This window comes from Oreochromis aureus, linkage group 17 (genome assembly GCF_013358895.1).
Source record: "Oreochromis aureus strain Israel breed Guangdong linkage group 17, ZZ_aureus, whole genome shotgun sequence".
Lineage (NCBI taxonomy): Eukaryota > Metazoa > Chordata > Actinopteri > Cichliformes > Cichlidae > Oreochromis > Oreochromis aureus.
The window spans coordinates 34,875,289-34,901,060 of NC_052958.1; the positions used below are offsets into that span (position 1 = coordinate 34,875,289).

Consider the following 25,772-nt stretch of genomic DNA (forward strand, 5'->3'; position numbering starts at 1 on the left):
ATGTGTGAACATCATGGAACAGAAACATATGTGACATAATCTAAACAGAGTCTATGAAGGGTGACCTTGGGGTGAAGATGTGATGTCTGTATCCATCTGTCTGTTGTCCACATTTATGCAGGCAAAAGGACAAAGGGACAAGATGAAGCTCTTATTTTTGCTTTTGCCTTTTTGTGAAAAACTTGATAGCTTTTCCTCCATGGAAAAATTAAGTGGGCATTAATAAACTATTAAAAAGAACTAATCTAAACATCTGAAATGCCCTAAAAAGACAAAAGCAGTGGACCACCGACACATTATACCCAGGGAGCTGCTCAGCAATGGAAACGCATGGCATGAAGCTCCCAGTGCTTAATTTTGTTTGGAACTCAGCAGTAATGAGTCAGCAGAGGTTTAGCAACTTTTACAACTATGAGCGTTGTCGACTCTGCTCCCTTGCTCTACGTGGTCTGCCACTTTATGGTTAAGTTGCTGTGGTTTCTAAAGCTCTCCACGTTGTAATAATACCACTCAGAGTTGATCATGGAATATCTAGGAGGGAAGAAATTTCACAAATGAACTTGTTGTAATGGCAGCATCCCGTTACAACACCACACTGGAATTCAGTGAGCTCTTTAGAGCGACCCATTCTCTCACAAACGCTTGTAAAGTCAGACTGCACAGCGTTCATAAAGCTAAAAACACCTGAATTCAAAGATTAAAAGGTGTGGACCCATAGTTTTGTCCATTGTGCACTAAAAAGAAAAGCAAGGCTCTTCTTTGAACGCAGCACTTTTAGTACCTCAGTTAAAATCAGCACAGTGTATTCAGGTGATCGTGTGACCATGTATGGAGGGCCCCAAGTGCCAAAATGAATTCAAAATATAATTAATGATGCATTAATTAATTAAAATGGGAACTAATTGCATAATTTTTAAAATGTTTTCATATAAATTAATTAAATCAATTTGTTCAAATGTTTAATAATATATTTTATAATTTATTTTAGAATTCGTGGACCTCCCTAACTTAGAAGCTTTTAACATGAGTCACCGCCCCAGAGAAGGAGGATGAATGAAGAGTCTAATCAGTGTAATGAAATACAACAGATGTCTGTGGCAAAGGCCAGATTAATTTACTCTTAATATACTAAACACACACTTATTCACACCCTATCACCCGTCTCTATATGGCAACTTTCTCCTGGCCCACATAAACTCATTGCAGGCAGACTTTTCCTTAACGGGCCTGGACCACCTCATGTGGAACCGGAGTTCAGGTTAAAGCTTGTGGTTAAAAGACCAGTGGGTGAATGTTTTGGAACAAAGGAGATTAAATGTTGCTGTCAAGAACAATTCAATAAGATCCACAGAGGGCACAAGTTTTCCACCGAGTTTTTTTTTCCCTTATGGTTTTGGATGTATAACTGGATTTTTGTTTTCCAGACACAAACTAATAAAGATACATATCAAAACAAATGTAAGAAAGAAAGGAATGATTATAGTCATCCTTTTCAGTAATATTTTTCTGCTATAATTTACTGAAAATGCTGCATTCTTATTACAAATGTCTGTCACAACCAGAGACACCACAAAGACACATTCAGTGGCGTAATCTGCAGTCAGGAAGGGCCTCTGGAGAGCTGAAGAGATGCTTTTCACTGTGAACACTCACTCGGGGTGCCAGGATGAAGCTGACTGTGAATGGAAATACAGTTGTAGTGGACAGCAATGAAATGAGATGCAAAGGCAGGGTTTTCCAAATATTAGCAGATAGTGATTGTGCACGTCTGTCTCAGATGGACAAAATGGAAAACTCTACTTAGGAAAGGTAGAGGGGGCTAAATTTGTAGCAAATAAAAATGGGTTAATAGCTGGATTAAGGCTGTCTCATTCTTTCTGAAATGGCATGAAGATTAAGCTTGGATCTAACACTAAGTCTACTTTTCATTATTTAAGCTACGTTGATTGTAACAATGCCCGGAGCCGGTATTTTGCACTGATTGTAATGGTTTAACAAAGGCTGAGGAGAGAGCAGCTTGGAGAGATCTTTGGTTTAAAGTCACTTTCCTGAGTATTCAGTCTCACATCTCACGAGAGGCTCCAAGCATCCTAACTCGACTGCAGAAATGAATTTAAAGACCCTTAATGAGAGGCTCCTGCTTGGTTTCTCTTCTCCCCATTCATCTGCATTTAATCAGGAATGGTTGCACACAACACTGCACCTGTAAACACAAATGTATAGGTGCAGCTTTCACAAAAAATGTTATATTCGAATGAATGTTGCTTTGTGCAAAAATGTGATGCTGTTTGTCAGGCTGAGTGTTGGTTTTGCATATGTCAGTCATAATACACTGTCTGTGCGTGAGGTTAAGATTGACATCAAAACAATTAAGGAGGTTAACAGGGTGTTAGTCTACAAGCAAAACACGTTGCATTTGAGACATTAATTATAATCTCACTTTAGGTGGGAGTAAACAACAAAAGCCAGACGGATGTTCTCGGGGGGTCAGGTCACTATTATAAACCTCTTTGTGTTTGTTAAATGAGAATTCAAAATTTATCACTATAATGTGATCATTTACGACAGAAATGCCTTTAAATTGCGGTTCTTTAGGGCGTACAGTCATACAAACAGGCATCTGTAATCATTATGTTGCCATGCTATCAGCCTGGTATCCATGATGACCGCCATGGCAACGGTTGCTGAGAGCAGAAAATTCAGATTTCTGCACACCCACGTGGTACGAATGGAAAAAAGGGCTGCCCACTGAGGCAGATCTACAGTACCAAATGCACATTATACAACACTTTCTGATAGGTTGTTCAGAGGCAGCAGCACTGTATAAACCTGACTGAGGCCTTTGCATGTGGGTTTGAATGTTCTTTCTTTATTTGCGTGGGTTCGCCTCAAGCGCTCAAGTTTCCAGTCAAGCTAAAATCTGCATGTTTAGGACTGCGGATAGTTTGCTCGCTGACCTTTGTGTAAACGCTCCCTCTTTGTTTTTCAAAAGTGCTGCAATTCAGAACCACAGCAAATGATTTTAATGTTTGCTTATTTCGCAGTCTAACACTGGCCACTACGAGGAGTGGTGAAATACCATTACAACACCAGACATGTACTGTACATTTTCCACAAATGTGACCCCTGATCCCGAGGGAAACCTGCAAAACCGAATTTGGTAAAGCTGTCATATCAAACTTCACTCAGTTTATGATAAAAAATACTCATAAACTCATAAAGTTTATTTAACTTTAGCTCTTCCTGAGTGTCTTAAATTTTTATTGTTCCTGTTAAATATTGATTTGTTACTACTGGAATTTACTTTCACAAAAAACAGACATCCAACAAAACAGAGTACAAAGGGTTAAACAAACAGTTTAGATCACAAAGACTACAAAAAGGGAGGCACAACAGGAATATAACACAACAAAGAGCATAGACTAGTTATACACTGAGGGTTGACTGGGAATGAGAAACAGGATAACAAAGAGACATGGTGAAAGTAATCAAGACAACTGCAAAGAAGGAAGTAAAATTGACACAAGGTATGAAAAAAACTCTAGCTAGAACTCGTGTACTATAATAAAAGCGAGCCTCCGTATTATAAAATACTAGTGGTCGCCCCATGATTGGAAGATTGGGGGGTTCGAATCCACCGAACAGCTACCCTGAGGTATCCCTGAGCAAGGTATCATACCTAAGCACTGCTCCCCGGTGCTCCTGCTTAGTGGCTGCCCACTGCTTCACTGAGTGAATGGGTCAAATGCAGAGAGAGTAATTTCCCCACGGGGATCAATAAAGTATACATTATTATTAATCCTGAAACTATGACACTCATTCCTGTGCTGTTTCAAGCTTGGATCTTTTCCTTTAGCTACGTTATCTGATAAGACTTTTTCCTCTGATAAAAGTGATGTTGCACTCAGTGTCAGTAAAGTCCTGTAACTCCGAACACAGCATGCTCCTTTTGTTGCACCATCAGGCTGGTTTATCACAAAGCAAGTTTACCCTCTAGTGGAAGAGTTTGGTGTTGTATGCAGGAGCACGCAGTAACAGAAAGTGCTCACCACATCTTTATCTGATTTTCAAAGACAGAATGATAAGGTGAGGATTTACAGTGATTCACTGGTTTTGTTGGACTGCTGAAGGTATTTGCATATCTCCAATACACACACTTTTTTTTGGTTTTTTTTAAATAACTGACCATTTTTTGTTATGTCCTGAAAAAATACTATTTTCAAATCATACTTACTACCCAAATAATGATTAAGAACACAGACTGGGTTTGACTGTTTCCTCAGTCACTCTGAGCACGATGGCTCGCATTCTTCTGTGTGATAAAACAGGCTTAGAGGGAGGGCTAAAGAATCTCAAATATCTCTCAAAACAAAGACACAAGGAAGATTTTACAAAACTCAAGTCAGAAATTAAATCATCCTGTCAGGATGGACTTTTAATACACCCTACCACGCACCCACCTACACACACACCCACACACATCATACAGACACATATAGACACACACAGACGCACGCACGCACATACAAATGAGGCAAAGAAACATCCATCCATCCATCCATCCATCCATTCGCTTCCGCTTATCCTTTCCAGGGTCGCGGGGGGCGCTGGAGCCTATCCCAGCTGTCATAGGGCGAGAGGCAGGGTACGCCCTGGACAGGTCGCCAGTCTGTCGCAGGGCCAACACACAGGGACAAACAACCATTCACGCTCACATTCACACCTAGTGACAATTTGGATTATCCAATTAACCTATCCCTCAAACTGCATGTCTTTGGACGGTGGGAGGAAGCGGAGTACCGGAGGGAACCCACGCAAACACGGGAGAACATGCAAACTCCACACAGAAAGACCCCGGCCTGATGGTGGAATTGAACTCAGGACCTTCTTGCTGTGCGGCACAGTGCTAACCACCGTGCCACCGTGCTGCCTGCAAAGAAACATGGCCGAATAATTCACAAGTGTGGCAGTTTTATTTCCAGACAACAAGCATGAATATAGATGATTTCATGTATTCAAGAATTCTGATTGTGCAATAAGAATAAAAAGGTGGGCAAACATATTTTTTCAATAGCTTCACACTATCTTCAATTATCATTCTTTTCCACTCCCAGTCACTCCCAAGCCTAACCTGTTCAACCTGTCCAAACCTGGAGTACAAGAGTGACTTATGTGAAAGTCGACTAAAGAGGACAAGGTGTGTTCTTAGGTAGGATCTTCTGCTACCTTAACCATTACACTGGTTAAGATTATTTTTTAGCATTTTTAACGTTTCTTAAAGAAGAGAAGATGGAGGCTACAGAAAGGGAAAACACAGAGGACATTGAGTCTCTCATGGAGGACATGGACTACATCCCTGGCCACTTCCACCTGGATCTAAATCTTAACTGTGATCCTACTGGGCCAGTGAAGCTGAGACATCGGGACACTTATTTAAGACAGGAAAGCCTGCGAGCTGACCTGGAAGCAGAAGTTGGGTATTTGCAATATGCTGTGCGAAATCTGTTGGGCCTGCTGGCTTTTAACCTGGAACAGCTGGACACTGCTGAGGAAGTATTCAGGTGAATATTCACTGCCATCTTTTTTTTTAAGGAAGAATATACAGAAAATCCACTGAGTCAGAGGAAGGATATTTGATACACAGTAAATACATGATTTCTTCAGATACCTTGACTGCATTTTCTTTTCTTTCTTTTGTTTTTGCTGCCTTGTGCAGAATAGAAGCATCAGTCAGATGACAAGGTTTATATATGTAAAAAACATTATACACATTTTTATTTTTAATTGAAGCAACTTAGCTCTCTGCAGACCTCTGACATTAAAATGCCGCTTGATTGTCCAGTTTTTATTATTTATTGACACTTTTATTGTCATATGATTCAGTCACACATTTATGGTGCTGCATGTTGAACCCATTTGTCTGCAAGCAACAGAAGACTGGCTTAATTCCAGCCACAAATACAAAACTATGTGGTATTAGCTGCTGTTATAACCCTTTGTGACAAGGGACAAGTCAAAAGTATCTTTAATAAGGATTGGTAAATAAAATCAGATATACTCATTTGTCACATTAACACGTCAGCATTTGGTTGATGGCATTATTCACAGTTGCAGGTGACAGAAATGCCAGTTTTTGTCAATAATACCAATGTGGATACCCATCCATCCATCCATCCATCCATCCATCCATTAGATGGATGAAGGAAAGACCACTTAGTCCTTTGAGTACTTAAAAAAAATAGTTTAGATTAAATATCTTTGCAACTATGAGAACTTTATTCATGTAAGCTATGTAAAATTTCACTTAAAGACTAAACTGGAGCTGTCATTCAACTGGCACAGCAATTGACTAGGTAGTTTTAATGTCTGTGTCCACCCCTATAGTAATGAATCAATCAGATCTAGAATAGAATAGAATAGAATAACTTTTTATTGTCACTGTTACAAGAACCGTGAAAGGCAGTTTGGCATCTCTCCATGTGTGTGAAGTACACAATAGCGTAAGTATTTACACAATAACAGACAAATTTACATTTACACAAGAAAGATATGTACAAGTTATACATACACCTGCAAACATACACGCACATACATACATATATGTATATATACATATTTGCATCTGTACATGCGTACACACACATATTTCCACATACACGCTTACATCTATATACAGTACATACACATACATTCCATCTAACTAGCAGGTGCATTGAGAGGTGCAGTGTGATCAGTGATATTGCACATTGAGTGTGTGTGTGGGGGGATGATATTGCACATTGAGTGCAATATCATAAATACAGTTTAAAGAGGTAAGGGTGTTGTTTGCATTGAAGTATAAACAGAAATACGATTTATAAATAAGGTGTAATGTCCATGAGTGTTGGCAGTGCAGTTATCCTCCAATCAGGGTGGAGGTAGGGCATGTTTGACAGCCTGTGGGTAAAAACTTCTGTTGAGTCTGTTTGTCTTCGACCTGATGGACCTGTAGCGTTTACCAGAGGGAAGGAGGGAAAAAAGTGAGTGTCCAGGATGCGAGGGGTCCTTGATGATGATGCTGGCTTTCTGCTGAAGTCTGCCAGTATAGATGTCTCTGAGGGGGGTTAGTGAAGTGCAGATTGCCCGCTCTGCTGCCCTCACCACCCGCTGCAGTTTCCTCTTGTCCTCCGCAGTGCAGCAGTTGAACCAGAGTGTGCAGCAGTAAGTCAGAAGGCTCTCAATGGTGGAGCGGTAGAAGTTTACTAGCAGTCTTTGGGGTAATTGGGCCTGACGTAGTTTCCTGAGGAAGTACAGCCTTTGTTGTGCTTTCCCTACCTGGTGGGAGATGTTTGTGGACCAGGTAAGGTCGGCCGAGATGTGGACTCCGAGGAACTTAAAGCTTTCTACCCTTTCTACCTCCTCCCCATCAATGTAGAGGGTAGAGTGCTCAGATCGCTTTGTTCTTCTGAAGTCGATTACCATCTCCTTGGTCTTGGCTGTGTTCAGATGCAGGTTGTTGTCGTCACACCATTGCTTCAGATGCTGAACCTCCTCTCTGTAGGCTCGTTGTTGTCGATCAGTCCTATGACAGTGGTGTCATCAGCAAATTTTATAATGGTGTTACTGGTGTGGATTGGTGAACAGTCATGGGTGAAAAGTGAGTATAAGAGGGAACTGGGGACACACCCCTGTGGGACACCCACATTCAGAATGAGGGTGGAGGAGGTGTGCTCTCCCATTCTTATGTTCTGGGGTCTGTTGCTCAGGAAGTCCAGTATCCAGCTGCACAGTGAGCTGCTGAGTCCTAAGTTGCTTTAATGGTTCAACTGTAACTATCCAAAAGTTTTACAACAATTATCAGTTTTTACTGCACAGTACAAGAAACACGAAAATGCAAAAAAAAGATAATTATCCCATTGCAACATAGCTATAACTGCAGTAGCTGGTAATTCTATAGTTAAAATTCCAACTTCAATCACAGCTGCCATTTCTTATTTTTTTAGTTAGATGCTGTGTTAAATGTTTTGAAGTCCCTCCTGGATCTGATAGCTCTTTATGTTAATCTGGACCTGTTTCTAAGCCCCCCTGTCTGTGTGTTCTGGCCTTTCAGGAGCATTTGCAAAGAGGACCCTGGGAATCTGAATGCCTGGGCCAACCTGGGCTACGTGTACGACAAGCTGGGAAGAGAACTGGATGCAGGGGAGTGTGTGGACAAAGTGTCCAACCTCATGGGCGTGGATGGCAGTGAGGCCTCTCAGGATGAGATCAGGATTCTGGCTGCACGCTGCCTGGTCGAGCAGGCCTACGTCTTTCCATACGATGTAGAGCTGGACAGCGACGACGACTTGAGAGAGCGACTGAACACTGCACTGTCTTTTTACAACAGAGCCCTGCATTATGGGGGTGACCTGGTGAGAGATATGAATATTTTAAATAAAGAGACAACACATGGCTAACTGCCAAGAATCACATTGCAGAGTGTAAAGATAAAGTGGAGCACTGATATAATGACTGGTTAGATGGTGAGCATTCACATCATTCTAGCTTTTCTACTGGATGGCATTTTACCACGCAACACTGGTAATTAGATGGCTTTGAAATCATTGCTGACTAACTGAGTGATTAATTTTGCCCACAAGAATTAACTGAAGGAATGTGACAATGCTCAAAAGATTACCCACAGTAAGACAATGAGGCCATTTTATTTTCTTGTAGTCTAAAATCACAAATTTAGGAGCAGATAAGAGCTCTTAAATTACTGTTTCTCGTTGTAGAGAGGATTTAGGCGGGGTTTAACTTAACTTGTGGTGCTGTTTTTCAGATACCAATAGAGGAAAAACGAAGCTGGTATTTTAAAATGGCAACAATCTACATAAGGTACAGGGCCAAGGTGATACGATTTAGATTACTATCACCACATAGTGTGAAAATATTCAAGTTATTTTCTGTCTGCAGGCTGGACAACATAGTAAAGACCAAAGAGGATTCTGAGTACTCCAGACTTTCACACTACAATAAAGGACTCAAATTTCTGAAAGAAACACTGGAATCTGAGAAAACACAGCACAAAGGTAAACATGTAACAGTATTGTATCAAAATGAATTCACTACATGAACCAGTTCTTACAGATGTTCAAGTTTCAGTACAGCAAAAAGTATCAAATATTAAAGATGCTCATGAAGACTGGCCATACCAGGTTCTTGATCATAACATAATCAGACTGATTATAAATGTATTAGTTTGTGCATAATTTTACAAACAGGTGTTTGTATTTAAAATGTGATAATACAAACTAACTAAAGACAGATCAATACAGTCATGATAAATGCCAGTCAGAGAGAAAAAAGAAATACAAATCTGTTCCTTATGTGATCCTTAAAGGTGTCAGATTAACACAACAGCACACAACATATTAGATCATGACATCAACAATGATCTTACACAACCAATTCTGTCTGCTCGTCAGTCTGAAGAGGTCATTCCCAAACAATTTGGAAAGTCAAAGTCAGTCATTGCACAAGGGAAAGATTATTCACAAGAGAAAAACATTCAACACAGTCCCAACAGTCTCATTATTATTATTGTTATCACATTAATAAATATATTTATTTGTGATTGCAAGTTATGTATAGTATAAAAGGGAAATAATTAAGCATTTGAAACTTTCAAATACTTGAGTGAAGGTGTATTATCCATATCAATGAGCTACTGGTTTTTGTTGTTGAAATCATTTTGTTAAAACTACAGGCAAGTTTGTTTGTCTATTTCCTCAATACAGAGGGAGGAAGTACATGCTACTTACAAAAAATAAAAGCTGAAAAAACAAATCTCCTCATCTCTCCCATCAGCTCTAGCTTGGTGTTATGTCGGCATCATGTTAGAAAGGAAGAAGGAGTTTTCCCCTGTGCCCATGTCCATACACGACTGCGGTTTCTCGGCTTCAGATCCTCTGTCCTGTTATGGAACTGTGAGTTAACTCATGCACCTCTCACCAAGCTAGGACAAAAACAATTACTTTCCCTTCAACTGTTAGGACTAAACCTCTGCAATCAGCCTATCATCTGACTCTTGTTGGAGATAAAGTATCTGAATTTCAGGAGCGGGACCACGCCTCCGAACACGCTCCTTCTGGTTCTTACCTATATATGTTCCCCCAGTTCTACAAACTGTTCGTTTTTGTGCCCCACGCTCCCTCCCCTTTTCAATTTTTTCACTTCTTCACTTCTTTTTAGTGCATGGGGATCTGCCAGGCCTGGGAGCCGCTGCCAGTCCCCTCCAAGGCTTTCCCCAAACCGAAGCTCAATTCATGTTTAAGCCATTCACCTTTATCTACTAAAATGCTGTCAAACCTAAAATGAGGGACAGCAAGTGAACTGTGTTTTATTGGATATTTTTCAAAAGATTGAAAAATATGTGTCTCACTAGGACAACAGAAGGTTTTTTAATTCAACTAAAAACTGAACTAGTCAGTAACTCATTTTTACTAATTGCTCCTTTTGTTTAAGAAATTCTGCTGCACTGTTCCCTTTTAAGATGTGATAATAACAGATCTGTCTGTGTTTCCAGGCTATAAATATGGCCAGTGATGATGCATTCATCCTGAACCTTCTGGCCAGAGTCTTCTCTCTGCTGGGTAAACATGACATGGCTACAGGGATCTGCAATATGGCCCTAAATGTGCTGCCAGATCCAGAACTCAACTGGCAGGCTTACTGCACCCGTGCCAAGGTACTGTAGCTACGACTAATCAACTCAGTGTCTTGCTCTGACAACTCCTTTTAAGGCCAGAATATTTGTATTAATTTAAAGTGGCTAGTACATGTAAGAAGTTTACATATTTGGACAACATGTTCTCTGTGTAGATCAATATAATCCTGTACATGAGGGACCTCGAGAAGGCAAAGCTTGGTGATGGTGGAATCCCAGACCGACAGAAGCTAATTGATGCTAGAAAAGACTTAGACAAAGTGCTTGGTGTACGCCCCTGTCTTCGAACACATTTGGAGATGGCACAGGTAAAAGCATAAAGTACAAAGCTGATCAAATTCTGTGTTTCATGTCCCAACAAGGCTTTCAGGTTGATGTTTTTCATTTCAGGTATACTACTACATGGGTGTAGATGCACTCCAGGAGAGCCTTTTGGTGGATGAGAGTGCAATAAACTGTGCCCTGGTGAGTTTGTCCCACGCTCTGAAGTTTGAGCTGGGAGACTGCTTACCCGACCTTCATGTGCTCAGAGGACGCTGCCTCCTTGTGAAAGGTGAGGAGCAGAATGCCGTAGACTGCTTCAAAAAAGCTCTGGAGTTAGAGAAACGAGGGAGCAGAGACACCACAGCCCTGCGCTGCCTCTTACAGGCTCTCCTGACTCTGTTCATGCAGGGAGACCCTGACCCTGGCATTGTCATCACTCAGCTGGAAATGTGGGTGCTCAAGGCAGAGGAGCGGTACTCTCAGGACATAGTGAAGGCTGAGCTGAGGTGCCTTTACAGTACACACATGGCAGAGGTTACAGAGTTATCCAGGGTTCTGATCAGGACAGGACGCCTGGACCTAGTGAGGAGGCTGCTGGATACAGTGGTGCCTAAACAGCTGGCTAAAAAGAGACCACTGGTCTTTAGGTCGGTCTCATTAACATGAAGCAAAGATATGGCTTGAACAGTTATTAAAGAATGACTTAACATCATTTCATGTATTTAAATAAACAACTCTTACTAAGCGCTGTCTATACAGCATTTACAGGATGTTTTCTCCAAACTGTGATTAATCTATCGTTCTGTTTTTTTTAAAAAGATGAGACCTGTAAAGTATCGTATTTTTTCGAGTGATTCGCAAACTGAATAGTTTTACATCTTAAGCAGTCTTACTGCTATTTGAGTAGCTATTGCAAAACCCACACACTGTCCCACTACCTCTCACTTAGTAGATGTTTTACCACTAATGACCTGCAGATGGGGGTATATACCATAAGATTGTTGTACCAAAAACAGATTTGGCAACAATGTATCCTTTGTATGTATCCAGTGTAGCCTTTGAGAATTGTGATGTAAGTGTTTATAAGACATTTAAAATTGCATTTAATAAAATGATTACTTTTGGAACACTTAATACACCAGCTCTTGCAGATGTGGAATCTCAATCCTGAGTAACACTTTTGCAAGATTTTGGACCACTGCGTAAAGCAAAGTTCTTCACCCCTACAAAAAAAGGCTCATGAAAAAAACAGAAGTGTTTGTAACACCAAGAAGGCTCAAGAGGCTGCAGGAGAGACGCTCCAAGTTTAAGCAAATGTTAAAAGAATGATACTGACAGAGGTTTGAGGGGGCGCAAGCATTCAGTTGACACAGTAATTGTTGATATTTTCCTTAATATAAATACATGTCTATTAATTTGTAGTTAAATTAATAGGTTATGATGACATATACATAACACAAAGCAAACCTGTTGCTTTATTCTGCTGCAGTTTGAAGGATAAAATCACAAAGAAATGTATGTTGGGACTCTGTAGGACCGTTAAGGAAAGTACAGCTGGCTTAAGGTTTTTTTTTTTTCCCAATGTTTGAAAAGTACATTTCTAAATTAGGGGTGTAACCTTCTGTACTTAAAAATACTTACAGGCAGATACAGTAAGAGTCTGGAAAGAAGATTATTGGAAAGATTATTTTTGCCAAAGTTGTTTTTTTGTTTTTTTTTAAAAAGATACAAATTGGTAAAATCTTTATATATGTTTTTTTTCTTTTTTGTCTTGCCAAAGATATCAAAATGAGTCCAGTGTGAAGGTGAGTGGTTGTATGTATTTGCAAAAGCAGCTGAAGCAGTCTCCACCTTTCTGTGGAAGCCAAAATGGATTTTCATTCCATTGTTATTCAAATATGTTCACGTAACCTTGAGTTTGTCGTGACGCATTTCAGACGTCTCTACTGACTTCACTGCCACTACACTGGGGACTCATGAGAACTTGTTTACAGAATTTTATGTTTTCCATATAACAGGATGCTCAGGATGGATTTCATTCAAAAGTATAAAACAATTCAGTCCCCGTTGGAAAATCACATTGTAAATTTTTACATAAAAGGAAAAATGCTTTTATTAAGTTCATTTGACAACTTCTTTTGTTGAGCGCCGGTGCAGAAAGACAGAAGCTTACATGAAGGACAAAAACAACCTGAAAAAAAGTTACAGAACTGCACAAAGATTTCAAAATGTTATTAATCTTTTAGTTCTATCAAATCATAAACAAGAAGACTGAAAGTCACAAAGTAAACCTAGACTGAACGTTGAATGAGTAATAATTACACATTTTACCTACATACGTGTGAAGCTAAGGCAAAGACAAACTTTAACTCTGCTTTTTTTAAAAGTTAGATTTATGATAATGATTTGTGTTATAATTTGTCTGATTCTTAATCATAAGGCCTTTGACCTTTTATTGTTTTTATTATTGCAAATGTGTTTGATGAGTCAGAGGTCTTTAAAACAGCAGGAGGTACAACAATTGGTATCCCAATAGCTGAGATCACAGCTGTGCTGAACATGTCGCATAATGGGACACAGCGGTGGTCTCCTATCTGTCCTGCAACTGTGCAGGCAAGGCAAGGGCAGCACCAGAAACCATAGCAGCCTCAAAACAACGACAGTTTTACGTCGTAATACATGATTTAAGTGACAACACATACTGTAGCCGAACAATTACATAGAGAGTTGTTGATGCTTACAAGATGTCATGTCTTTACAACAGTCAGAGAGGGTGGTACTCTAGTTTGTCGATGGTTGTGTTTCCATTGTTGTTGAATGTTAGTCACAGAATAAAGTCAAATTACCTGTCGATACATAGGAATCAGTACCAAGCAACAGCACCTAAATAGCAAAATTGTCACTTTTAGCAGCACATATTTATTGTTGATTCAAATGCGGAACATTGATTTGGATGATGAAATGCATAGTAACAACATTAAAACAGAAAAAAACCCCAACCTGCTGTCTTCTACAGTTGAAATACATAAATGCCAATGTTAAGTTTTAAAGACAAAAACACAAAATCTACACACATTGCCAATGGACATCAGTTACAGGCCCTAAGCATGTTTTAAAAACTACTTAATGCTTTATGCTAGTACTATATACTGCTTTATATCTTTCAATAGCAATCACAATACATAACATTTCTTATGAAGAAACACAAAAAAGAAACGTACCTGCCAAAGCTGGGTATGTTGTTGTGAAGTCAGGTAAATATGAAAGAACGTGCCTTCTTTGCCTTTTGTATTATACAATCACTTGGCAAAAACAATGTTGTAGAACCAGAATTATTGCCAAAAAAAGGGTTAAAACAATAATGTACTTTAGGACTCATGTGTCCATGGGTTTATATTTCTGCAGGTGTGCCAAATGTGTTGTTGACTGCATATTAAACAAATAGGTGCTTTCTTCCATTTGTGCAACATCTCTAAAATTAGAAATATCCTGTCTCAGAGTGACGCTGAAAGACTAGTTCATGCATTTATTACTTCCAGGCTTGACTACTGTAAATCATTATTATCAGGATGTCCTAAAAACTCCCTGAAAAGCCTTCAATTAATTCAAAATGCTGCTCCCCTGGGGCACTATCGATCCTGGGGATACCATTGTTTGTTGCTCCTGTAGCCTTGTCATTCAGGATTACCATGAGAAAGAAATATGGAATTGAGGTATGACACCAATAAAACAATTTTAAATTTTTTTTAAAACAGATATCATTTATAAGATATGCATTTCTTCATCTAGAAATGCATATTTATAAAAATCTTTACACAAAAAACTTTTAATAAACAACCAAGAATGTGAAAAAACACCTTCAGTGTAACACTGCAAACCTAAGTGCAGTTATCTATAATGCAAATATTATGTTATAATTAAAGGATAGAAATAACAAACAGCTACTTCCTCCATAGGGGACTCTCCAGAGAGACATCATACACACTTGTTTCTGCAACCTATGTGTCTGGTGTCAGATTAATCGTGAGCTAAAACGTCGTAAGAATAGCTCTACAGTGCTATCTCAAAATCCTGTGACTACACAACCTGGAGCCACTGGTGGAAAGTAATTGTAACCAAAAAGTACGAAATTAAAATATATGCACCTCATGTACTTACGTATTCCCCTTTCTCTTACTTTCTGTTATAATAAAGAGTTTTAGCAACTTTCTGTTGTCCAAACAAAAATTTTTATTTAAAACCAAAAAAATGCGATGTAATGTAATTATGATTCAACTATTTGAAAATTGTACTGCACTGCTGAATTATGTTTGGGTACAAAGTTAATATTATGACTGTTATTCATCTACCTGGCCATAAATCTTATGGCTACTAATGTGTGCGTGTATGTATCTCTCAATCAGACACAATAAACAAATAAATCAGAGTAAAATCTTTTTTTTGTCTCTAATGATGAAGAACTTGAAAGGAAAGTAAATATTAAGCTGCAATTCTTGGCAAGCTCGATGTTAGAATAGCATCACTGTCACTGATGGTGAGAAGAAGCCTGTGTTATGTGTTATTTGAGCTTTCTGTGGTGTTTGTTACTGGTGTTTAGTTACACCAGTGTTCCCATCATATTACATTCAGTAATCATCTCTTATCTTTTGGGTAATTTCCTGTTTTCTTAGCTGGTTTTCTGTTGTCTTGGTTCCACCTTGTCTTAATTGTCTACACCTGTGTCCTGTTCTTCCAGCTGTATCCACTTCCCCGATTATCTTTCATGGCGTGTGTGTGTGTGTGTGTGTGTGTGTGTGTGTGTGTGTGTGTGTGTGTGTGTGTGTGTGTGAGAGGGAGAGAGCCTGTCTGACTCAGATCACAGCTGTCCTATCCCATATAGAAAAGAAAGAAACTTATAAAGTTTGTATCTGTCTTGTGTGAAACTTGTATGAAAAGCATACAAGAGTGAAAACAGATATAAGATCCCTAGAAAAATTATATAAATGAAACTTGTATGTTTTGGATACTTCCTAAAACAATATATGAAAGTGGCCACTTTCATGAGTAAATCATGTAAGCCTTATATGATTCACTATATGAAGTAGGCCACATTTGATTCAAGTGTTTTATAAGTTTTTTCTATTTCTTTTCCATATGGGATGCTTGACTGTGTTAAAAGCCATCTTTCCTTTGTTGCATCATCTGTTTATATCTCTCTGTGTTTTTGGTTTATTATTTGGGCTGGAACTATGGACTACTACATGTACTGGAAACTGAGCATAACCTGAGTTTTGTAGGAAGGAACAGAAGGAAACCATTCCCTGTTAGCTATCCAGCAAGTAAATACAGAAAATTTCACTTGAAAATGTTTTACTTTAAAAACTAAAATTCGATTTCATACCTAATTATGAAGTAAATCTGAGAAAGGAACACACTTCTGGAGCAATACATTTATCCCATGACTGAATTTACTGCAACACAGTTACTCTGTGGTTACCAATGTTGGCTCACAGCAAGGTCTTGGGTGGAGATGTATAGTCAGTATGGTTAGGTTAACTCAGTGGTTCCCAAACTTTTTTTGCTGGGCCCCCCTTGTTTAACAAGAAAAATGTTCGCGCCCCCCCACCCCCGCGCGTGCACGCGCGCACGCACACGCACGCACACGCACAAACACATCCTTCAACCACACCACCCATATTTTGCTCCATTGCGGTTTATTTCACACCTCAAACATTTATTAAACAATTAAGCAAATACAAATAATCTGCAATAAATTACAGGTAGTAAGAAAATAAACTACCAACTCTTTTACGCTCCGTCCGCACCTACACGGGTATTTTTGAACGCGCAGCTGTTTCGGGCAGATGTAAACGGCGTATCGAATCACCGAGAACGGAGATTTTTTAAAACTCCTTTTTTTTGCGTTTACGTGTGGACAAGGAATACAGAGTTTGTCACGCAACGTCAAAGGTATGTGCCTTTTTCACGTCCCACTGTGCGCCACGTTATTGTTTACATGAGATGAATTGCAGAATGGCAGATAGAGAGAAAATACTGTTACTGTTAATCTGACTATCTGCAGGTTTTACAGGCTTACATATACAGGTCATTACTGTCCCTGCATTTAGAAAGGCAGAGGCATCACGGTGTAATTATTTTACATGTAGTTGTTTTTTTCCTGTGTAATAATGTTCAACATTGCTATCAATACATTTTCAAAAAACCCTCTACAAAATGGGTTCAAAAACATAAACAACTGTGGGATACTGTTTGTCCGTGATTTGAACAGCCCAGCGCTGCTCCCGATGCAGGGAAAACTAATTCTGCAGGGAGACCTACCTCAGCACTTGTGCAGGTGAAGCCAAAGGGAAGATATGCTTCACCATATTTTCTAGTCTTTGGCTTAGAATGAAGTTGGTTTGGAAACATATTCAGCGATGCTTCATCTCCTGCTTTGCGTTTGTGTGGGCGCCCCGTGCTAGCAGTGTCCAAGCGTTGTTTTTGTTTTTGTTTTTTTCCCCTTTTCATGCCGCGCCCCCCCTGCAATAGCTCTGCGCCCCCCCTAGGGGGCGGGCCCCACACTTTGGGAACCACTGGGTTAACTGGTGATTCTAAGTTGCCCACAGTTGTGAATGTAAGTGTGAATGGTCATCAGTCTGTCTTAGCCCTGTGACCGATTGGCAGTGCATACCCCGCCAGTTATTCCCAGCTGGGATAGGCTCCAGCCCCCCTCCCACCCTGAACTGGACAAGCCAAAGAGAGTGGACCGATGAATTTACAGCTGAAGCTTATAAATTAAGGTTTGAATGTTAAGATCTGACAGGTTTTGTGAGCTGTTGCCTACACAATTTAAGGTGATTCAAATATGTAATTTTTATTGGTAAAATGATCTACTTGCCCATCAGAATGAGCAGGCAATCCAGCACTGCCTGTTTTTTGAAACTAATATTTTAACTGTAAATGTTATTGTCATTTTTGTCATGGATCAATAAAAGCTGGACACAGTTGTGACTAATCGGACATTACAAGACAGGAAGCAAAACAGAATACACTGACACAGAACACAGACTGTCAAAGTAAAAGAGGAAACTAACACAGAGACGCAGACTTGACAAAGGGCACAGCAAACGTGGAACACAGAGACAGAAACCAAAGGACTAAGCAGTCTAAATAACACTGAAACCAAAGACTAGAGATTCTAAATAAGACAAAAGCAAAGACTATTAATAATAAACAACACAAAACGCTGGGTCACCGATGCAGGACCATGACAGAAATATGGAAACTGTAAACACAAAAGAACAAACATATAGATTAAAATAATGCAGCTAAGTATAAACAAAGAAGATTAGACAAATAAATGCTTCAACAATCTCTGACTAATTACAGTGCTCTTACTCTGTGGAAACTATATGAAAAAAAATCTAATTTTGAACAATGAAAGAAAGAAGAACTACTTTAAACTTCAACCTCTATATTATAAATTTTAAAAAGCAATGCAAAGTTTTAATGTATATTTGATTATTTGTGTTTCCTTGCTTCTCTCTGATGTCTCTATTTGATGTGTTAATGAAGGCTGCATTCAATAAAGTTTCTCATCCTGCTCCAACAAAGAAGACTCTGTTGAATGGATTTGAATATGCAAACAAGAAGTCTAAGCTAGCCAAACACAAGGCAATATAATAACAATATTTACATAATATAATGGGAAACAGGACAGAGAAGCGGCCAAACCTGCTGTTTGACATGCTGAAAGACACAACTAAAAGCATCCTTTCTGTTAGATCAATGATAAAAGATTAAATTAAATGAATGTTTTTAATGCTTGAGATTTGTTTTTCTTTGTGGTTGTGGTTGTGGTCATTCTGAAAACTGACCAACAAGTTAAACAACAAGAAAGTATTTGTGTAGAAGATAAACTAAATTCATGCTGATATTTAATTTTATACTCTTAAATCTAGAACACTTTTCTGTGTTCTAGATGTGTTCATATCTATTTTAACTAAAACTTCTTAATAATGCTGACACAGTTTGAATACTAGTAGTAACAGAAAGTAGCATGTAACTAAAGACGTATGGAAAGTTTACAATCCAACACGCTGGACAGAGTTTATTTGTGTCATCAACCTTAGTTTAAAATTATTATAAAACATTTCTTTCCAGGAATTCTTTTGAGAATATACAGAGAAAAAAAATTGTGGATGGGCAGTCAACGGTTAAATTATGGCTGACAGCTGTTGCTGGAAATTTTTAAGAGGTAAATATTTTTAACCCAATACTATCATAGTGGTCACCTTTTTCCACTCAGAAGAGGCACCATTTACACAAATGTTCAGTCAGTCCATAGAAAAACATGTCAGTGTGGTTTAACTCTGATGAGCACACAGAGACACTCATGATGTGTCTCTGTGTGCTATACTAATGAAGTCTGCACTCAGTGAAATATTCCATTCTGCTCCAGTAAAGAGGATTTTATTGTGTGCATTTGGATATCATCATACAAACAGTGCTATAATAACAATATTTGCATCATATCATTGAATGCAGGGCAAACACGATGGTGTACTTTGGATCAACCACCCCCCCAAAACCAGTGGTTTCTTCTATTGAGGCTACATATAATGAAACTAAAATAGGTGAATGAGTTTTTTTTTTTTTTTTTTTTTTTTACCTTTTGAGATGTATTTTGAAAAAAAAAATTTAAACTTCAGATTTTTAAGAAACATTTACAATTGTTTATTCCTTCAGAATAAATAATGATCTTTGCTAATTTATTTTCAAATGATACCTAACGTTCATCCGACAGCTTTTATTACTAGTAAAAAGGTTCATTTTTTGACTCTCTGCTGTGTTAATATTAAAGAGGTGCAAACACATTAGTTACTTTTATGCACATTTATTTTAGGCTGGCTTTAAAATCCAACTAAGAATTTGGCAAATGTGAATGTATCCAATAAATTAACTCATTTTGTTTTGCTTATTTTTATTTTTTATTTTTTTCTCACATTTCACATAAAGTTGACAGTTTCAAAAAAGTAGCATAATTCAGCAAATATTCACAATCTGACACCAGACACATAGGTTGCAGAAACAAGTGTGTATGATGTCTCTCTGGAGAGTCCCCTATGGAGGAAGTAGCTGTTTGTTATTTCTATCCTTTCATTATAACATAATATGTGCATTATAGATAACTGCACTTAGGTTTGCAGTTCACAACTGCATGTATCTTTGTTATTAACAACAAAAATGAATGGGTGACATAAATCTTTAAAAAATAACACACACACACACACACATATATATATATGTATATATGTGTGTGTGTGTGTGTGTATGTATATATATATATTAACTGCACTAAAAACTTCTTAGTACATTTAAAAACAGAAAAAAACAAAAACAAAGTAAGTACATGCAAAATCCGGTGTTATTCTATTAAAAAAAATCCTGCGCAGGGTGAGCTGCGTTGGTGGAGGTTTGCACTCAGAGTGCTTCTTGTTGTTATATCCCATCAATATCTAGCCTGGATAAAGGAAAAATATAGTAAGTGTGACTGCAACACTTAATAGAACTTTAAGTTAGCATGGTTTCAAAGCCTATGATAAAGAACAGATGAAGTTAAACATCTCTGTGTCATTTTTCTTGAACCATTTATGTTCTCCTCCTGTCTCCATGGCTACAGCCAGGTTACAGTCTCCAGTGTCTGTCTCATTGGCCCAGTTCTTATAGCAGACAAGCTGGTCATTGACCCAGAACCACAGATCAAGAGCACAGCTGTAGCGCAGTCCCAGCCAGATGTGGGATGTGTTGGCATTCTTGGCTTTCTCTTGCACCAGTTCCTGCTGTTCAAGGCTTGTGATGGAGACCAGGTCACGATGGTGCTCTCTGCAGTACTTTACAGCCTCGTCCCAATTTTTGCTTTCATTGATCAGGATAAACTTTTCTGCCATGAAACAAACACATGTTCAGTTCAAATTAAATGAAATCAGGTTGCAGTTGTTTGTTTGTTTGTTTTTGCCTCAAATACAAAAAAATGTGAAGAACAAACAAAAGAAAAAACAAACAATAAAACAAGTCACAAATTTCATATAAATAAGAGTTGGACAGTTTGACATATTTTTAAATTTTCTGCTTTAAGTTTTTCCAATTTAGAATTTTTACTTTTCCTGATTTACTTTATTAAAGTCTTATTATTTAAATTTAAATTAGCCTTTTTAAAAATATTTAATTTTCTTTTATCAGGAGGATTTAGAAACAAGAATTATTTCTCATTATAGCTGTAAATCTAGGACCTATGAGAAACAGTAGCGATACCCACACTCAGAAACTAATATGACCAGTGTGACTCAGGTTCCTAATAAAAGGAGGCTGCGTTATGTTTTTGGGGTATAGCTCTATCTCCATAACAGCTTGCATTATTTAGTCTGATGATGAAACATATACCAGCCACTTCATGTACACTTTTTCTTTGAGAAAAGAAAGATTAGTTTGGCTTTAACATTTATTCCTTCAGTAAGAAAATTGACAGAAACCAGATGTGAAAGATGAATCTTTGTAAATCTCACCATCACCATAGCAGAAGAAAGGTTTCCTGGTGTTACAATCATCAGCTTTCCATTTTCCTTCTTTCTTTAATTCAGTCATCGCACATTTCCTGGTGCCTCTGTCAGATTCAGACAGCTCTTCAGGTAACTCACCAACATCTCTCCAGTGTCTGTAAGAATAATTACTCCCATCTGACCACCTCCAGGTGTCCCTGAACAGGCCGATCCATAATAGTGGTTCATCAGAACTCTTAAATTTACTGACTGCTTCGTTTAACTGTTCTGCTCCACTGGCCAGGTCTGTGTGGTGCTCTCTGCAGTAGCTCTGAGCCTCACGCCACTTTTTTTTATTGTCAATGAAATTGAGTGATGTGTTTTGTTCTGTGGAATAAAGAAAGACAAGACTCAGCAGAAATGTACATTTCTATCTTTAAATGTATCTTTAAATTGATTTTCTAAAGACACAACTTAAAATAGCTCGAAACCTTCAAAACTAAACTATCAACATTATGGGAATAACCACTGCTGTGACATTATGCTCAGGATGACTTTGCTCTGTGTAGCAGAGAAACACTTTCTGGTATGTAATTTTGTGTAATGACATTTGGCACCACGAGATGGCGCAGCAACGCAAATGAACAGTGTCCTGGTGTAACATGAGAGGCAGAGAAAGCACCGTGGGAGGACGGGTATTCAAATGAACAGGGTAGCACACAGTGGCTAAAACACCAGCAGCCAATTATCACATCTTCTCATATTCATTAGAGATGAGCTGTAGATATGTTTAAATATAAACACATTGTTTAATTAATACAATTATTGTCAATATTCTCACCATTATAGCAGATAAAGGTGAAATCATTAGAACAACCAAAATCCATCAACTGACTGGAGCTGTCAATCACTGCACAGTTCTCAAGATGTCCGCCTGCATCATTAGGTTCACCTGCTCTCCATTTCATCTCCTCAGCATTGAACTCCACTCCTGGCAGAGACCAGTGCCACCTCCTGTTTTCTTTTCCTGAGATGCTGTACAGCCCAATCCAGGCGTTTGCTTGATTCTCTGTAGAATCTGTGTACAGTGTCTCCATATATTTCATGTTAGGCACTGTGGCCAGGTCTTTATATCCTTCTCTACAGTAGCGCTGAGCTTCGTCCCAAGTTTTAGGCTCTTCAATAAAATAGTACTCATAGTGCCGGCATAAAAACAAGGAGCACTGACCTAAAAACAAAAAAACACAAGTTATTCAGAAATCTGCTGATGGCAAAAATGTTAATAAAATTATATCAGGAGGTCAGAGGTCACATAGAGACTACTCACACATGGTTGTTCATAGAAACTGTGTTTTGGATGTTGTTATTTGACAAGTTTTTTGAGCAGTTCACAGAAACCTTCATTAATCTGAAGTGATGCAGTAAATCTGCAGTTTTTAATGTTAAAATGATCGACTTACCCATCAGAATGAGCAGAAAAAGCCCCCGGTGCATATTTCCTCTGTTTGATGAAACTAAGATTTTAATTGTGTTGATTTTTTTTTTCAGAAATAGAGAAAAGAAAGTTAAAACATTGTCAGAGTTAATATGATGAGTTCTAAGGAAGACGAGGAAAAGATGGATGAAAAAATCGAACTGTAAACAGGAACAACAACAAGCAGGACAATTTTAAATAATATGAATAAGAAATTAAAGGTTGGATCCAGTTTCTTTTACATAAAAAAAGATTATTACAAATGAAGGGAATTCCTACTTTAAAAATTCTAATCATTTTCATTCTAAAACTAAAAATGTTTTTCATTTTAAAAATGTGAATCTGCTTTAATATTAAGCAGAAAATGAGGAAGAAATAAATATTGTAGGTAAAAATTTTAATTTCAACTACAAAGTTTTAACTTACATCTGGTTATTCTTCTGTGCTTCGCTCCGATGCCTCTGCGTGTTGCACTAAAGAAGACTGCACTTAATAAAATATCCCACTCTGCTTCAACAAAGAGAGTCCTGTGGTACGCATGTAAATATTCAAACACGACGTCCGAGCGGGTCATATGAGCCATAATATAATAATAATATTTACATCATATGCAGGAAATGCAGAGCAAACAGTTGGTGTACTTTAGAGCCGGAATTTTTTTTTTAAATTAAAAACCTTCCTGCTGTTGGGACTTCTTCAGGGTTTTTGAACAATTAAAGCTGTTGATTGTAGACAGTCAAAGCTGTGTCAGCTCAGACTGCTTTTAAATGTAGAAATGCAGAATCCAAGGACATGTAGTTCTCAAATTAAAATGAGTCCATGCAGCACTTCCCTTTCTTGTATCTGCTCGAGGCATTTCTATTGAAACTGTGGCCTCATACAATCAGGTTTTGTAACTGATGGTAATTTTCCCTTTAAGTCACATTTTAACAACCTGTTACAGAAACAAGCAGCCTTTTGCAGCCTTTCACTGCAAGGAAAAGGCTTGTTGCTACCATCTTTTTACCCGTCCTGGATTATGATGATATAATTTTCATGAACTGACTCTGCTCATTCGCTCCATTTGTTGGACTTATGGCGTCCATTAATTGAAAATAACTAAAAAAGAAACAAAAAGATGGGAGCTCAATCATAAAACCCTCCTGGTTTTTTACTATATGATTGTAATATATTTGTCTATTTCTCTCTGAAAAGCATAAAAATGAAGTTTAAACTGTCTAAGAATACAAAACTTTGTGAAAAATATATTTAGTTTTTCATTTTCTTTTACTTTGTTAAAACAAAAGCATAGTCCAACATAATTTCAGAGCTACTGTTTATTGTTGATTTACACAAAAAGACCAAACTGGGTAACATGAGTCATTTGAAGTACAAGCACGCGACTTTTCAGACATTTTTCAGTGGCTTGGCTGACTCGGATGCACCATCTAGTGTTCAAGAGAAAAATATAGAAAAAGAGAAATAAAAATAGACGGAAACAGAATCATAAACTCTTTATATTAGACACCAAACTAATAATTACATATATGTCGTTGTGAGACACATTAGCTATCATAAGCATATAAGTGCTGTGTTATACTTTGCTGTACACACCCAGAAAGCTGTGACCTGACCTTTTTCAACAAATACAACAATTTTAAGTTAGAAAAAAGAAAAAAATGGATTCTTATTCTGTAGTCAGTAGTAGTAAACAATATGCAACCCCCCAAACCTTAAGAATAAACACAAAGAGAAATTATCACTGTTATATGTTATCTGCTTCTAGTTTTGACATATTTTTATTTTTTGACTTCATAATTACGAGAAATATCAACTCTATAAGCAGTCATTTAGACTGGTTTAAAAGCCTATCGCAGCGAACAGATGAAGTTAAACATCTCTGCATCATTTTTCTTGAACCATTTATGTTCTCCTCCTGTCTCCATGGCTACAGACATGCCACACTGTCCAGCGTGTTTCTCATTGGCCCAGTTCTCATAACAGACAACCCGGTCACTGACCCACAGCCACAGTTGAAAAACACAGCTGAAGCGCAGTCCCAGCCAGACATACGGTGTGGTGGCGTTCTTCACTTTCTCCTTCACTAATTCTTCCTCTTCGGGATTTGTGATAGACACCAGATCATGATGGTGCAGCTGGCAGTAAGTTAAGGCCTCATCCCATCTTTTGTTTTCTTTGATCAGAATGAATTTTCCTGGCATGAATAAACACAAGAAAACAAATCAGGACAAAAACAAAAGAAAAAGATTTTAACAAAAATAAGTAAAAATACGAGTTTAGCAACTGAGCTTTCATCAGTATTTTTAGAATTTAAGTGTTTTCTGTTTCAAATCTTTACTCCTCTTGATTTACCTGTGGTAAAATCATTAATGTCAAATGACTTCTTACCCAGAATAAACCCCGACCACCCCAAGTTATCGAGAAGATTTCTTTCTTTCTTAAGAATTATTTACATGTAAGTTGCATTACGGGCACCCACTGACAGAAACTAATGTGACTAATGTATCTTAAGTTCCTTACAAAAGAAGTCTGCATTAAGCGTCTGGGGTATACCTTTATCTCCATAAAAGCTTGCATTATTTAGCTTTGATGATGACTTCTCTGAAACATATACTAGTGTTTCTCATGTACACTTTTTTCAGTAAGAATAAGAAAGATTAGTTTGGCTTTAACATTTATTCCTTCAGTAAGAAAATTGACAGAAAACAGATGTGAAAGATGAATCTTTGTAAATCTCACCATCACCATAGCAGAAGAAAGGTTTGCTGGTGTTACAATCATCAGCTTTCCATTTTCCTTCTTTCTTTAATTCAGTCATCGCACATTTCCT

The 25,772-nt window shown here is 38.1% G+C and overlaps 2 protein-coding genes across 2 annotated transcripts; one reads left to right on the plus strand and one right to left on the minus strand.

The window, feature by feature from the left end:
* Positions 1-5,207: 5,207 nt before the first annotated feature.
* Positions 5,208-13,227, plus strand: ttc22 (tetratricopeptide repeat domain 22). The gene is made up of 8 exons (XM_031760224.2): positions 5,208-5,561; positions 8,090-8,390; positions 8,801-8,856; positions 8,935-9,050; positions 9,829-9,947; positions 10,547-10,708; positions 10,843-10,995; positions 11,078-13,227. The coding sequence occupies exons 1-8, from the start codon at positions 5,290-5,292 to the stop codon at positions 11,615-11,617; spliced, it is 1,719 nt and encodes a 572-aa protein (XP_031616084.1). The 5' UTR covers positions 5,208-5,289; the 3' UTR covers positions 11,618-13,227.
* A 7,231-nt stretch (positions 13,228-20,458) lies between these two features.
* On the minus strand, positions 20,459-23,023 carry LOC116336365 (macrophage mannose receptor 1-like). Its single transcript, XM_039600805.1, has 4 exons — positions 22,929-23,023; positions 22,310-22,696; positions 21,628-21,855; positions 20,459-20,873 (listed from the first exon to the last, which is right to left on the minus strand). The coding sequence occupies exons 1-4, from the start codon at positions 22,960-22,962 to the stop codon at positions 20,527-20,529; spliced, it is 996 nt and encodes a 331-aa protein (XP_039456739.1). The 5' UTR covers positions 22,963-23,023; the 3' UTR covers positions 20,459-20,526.
* Positions 23,024-25,772: the final 2,749 nt, after the last annotated feature.

What these genes read in the sequence shown, in the direction of transcription:
- ttc22 (XM_031760224.2), top strand. Translation starts at nt 5,290, where the DNA reads ATGGAGGCTACAGAAAGGGAAAACACAGAGGACATTGAGTCTCTCATG. An exon ending in CTCTGTCCTGTTATGGAACT is followed by an intron (nt 9,948 to 10,546) that starts GTGAGTTAACTC and finishes CTGTGTTTCCAG; the next exon opens with GCTATAAATATGGCCAGTGA. An exon ending in CACATTTGGAGATGGCACAG is followed by an intron (nt 10,996 to 11,077) that starts GTAAAAGCATAA and finishes TTTTCATTTCAG; the next exon opens with GTATACTACTACATGGGTGT.
- LOC116336365 (XM_039600805.1), bottom strand. Translation starts at nt 22,962, where the DNA reads ATGCACCGGGGGCTTTTTCTGCTCATTCTGATGG. An exon ending in CACCTTTATCTGCTATAATG is followed by an intron (nt 21,856 to 22,309) that starts GTGAGAATATTG and finishes TTTATTCCACAG; the next exon opens with AACAAAACACATCACTCAAT. An exon ending in CAGACACTGGAGAGATGTTG is followed by an intron (nt 20,874 to 21,627) that starts GTGAGTTACCTG and finishes GTTTCATGGCAG; the next exon opens with AAAAGTTTATCCTGATCAAT.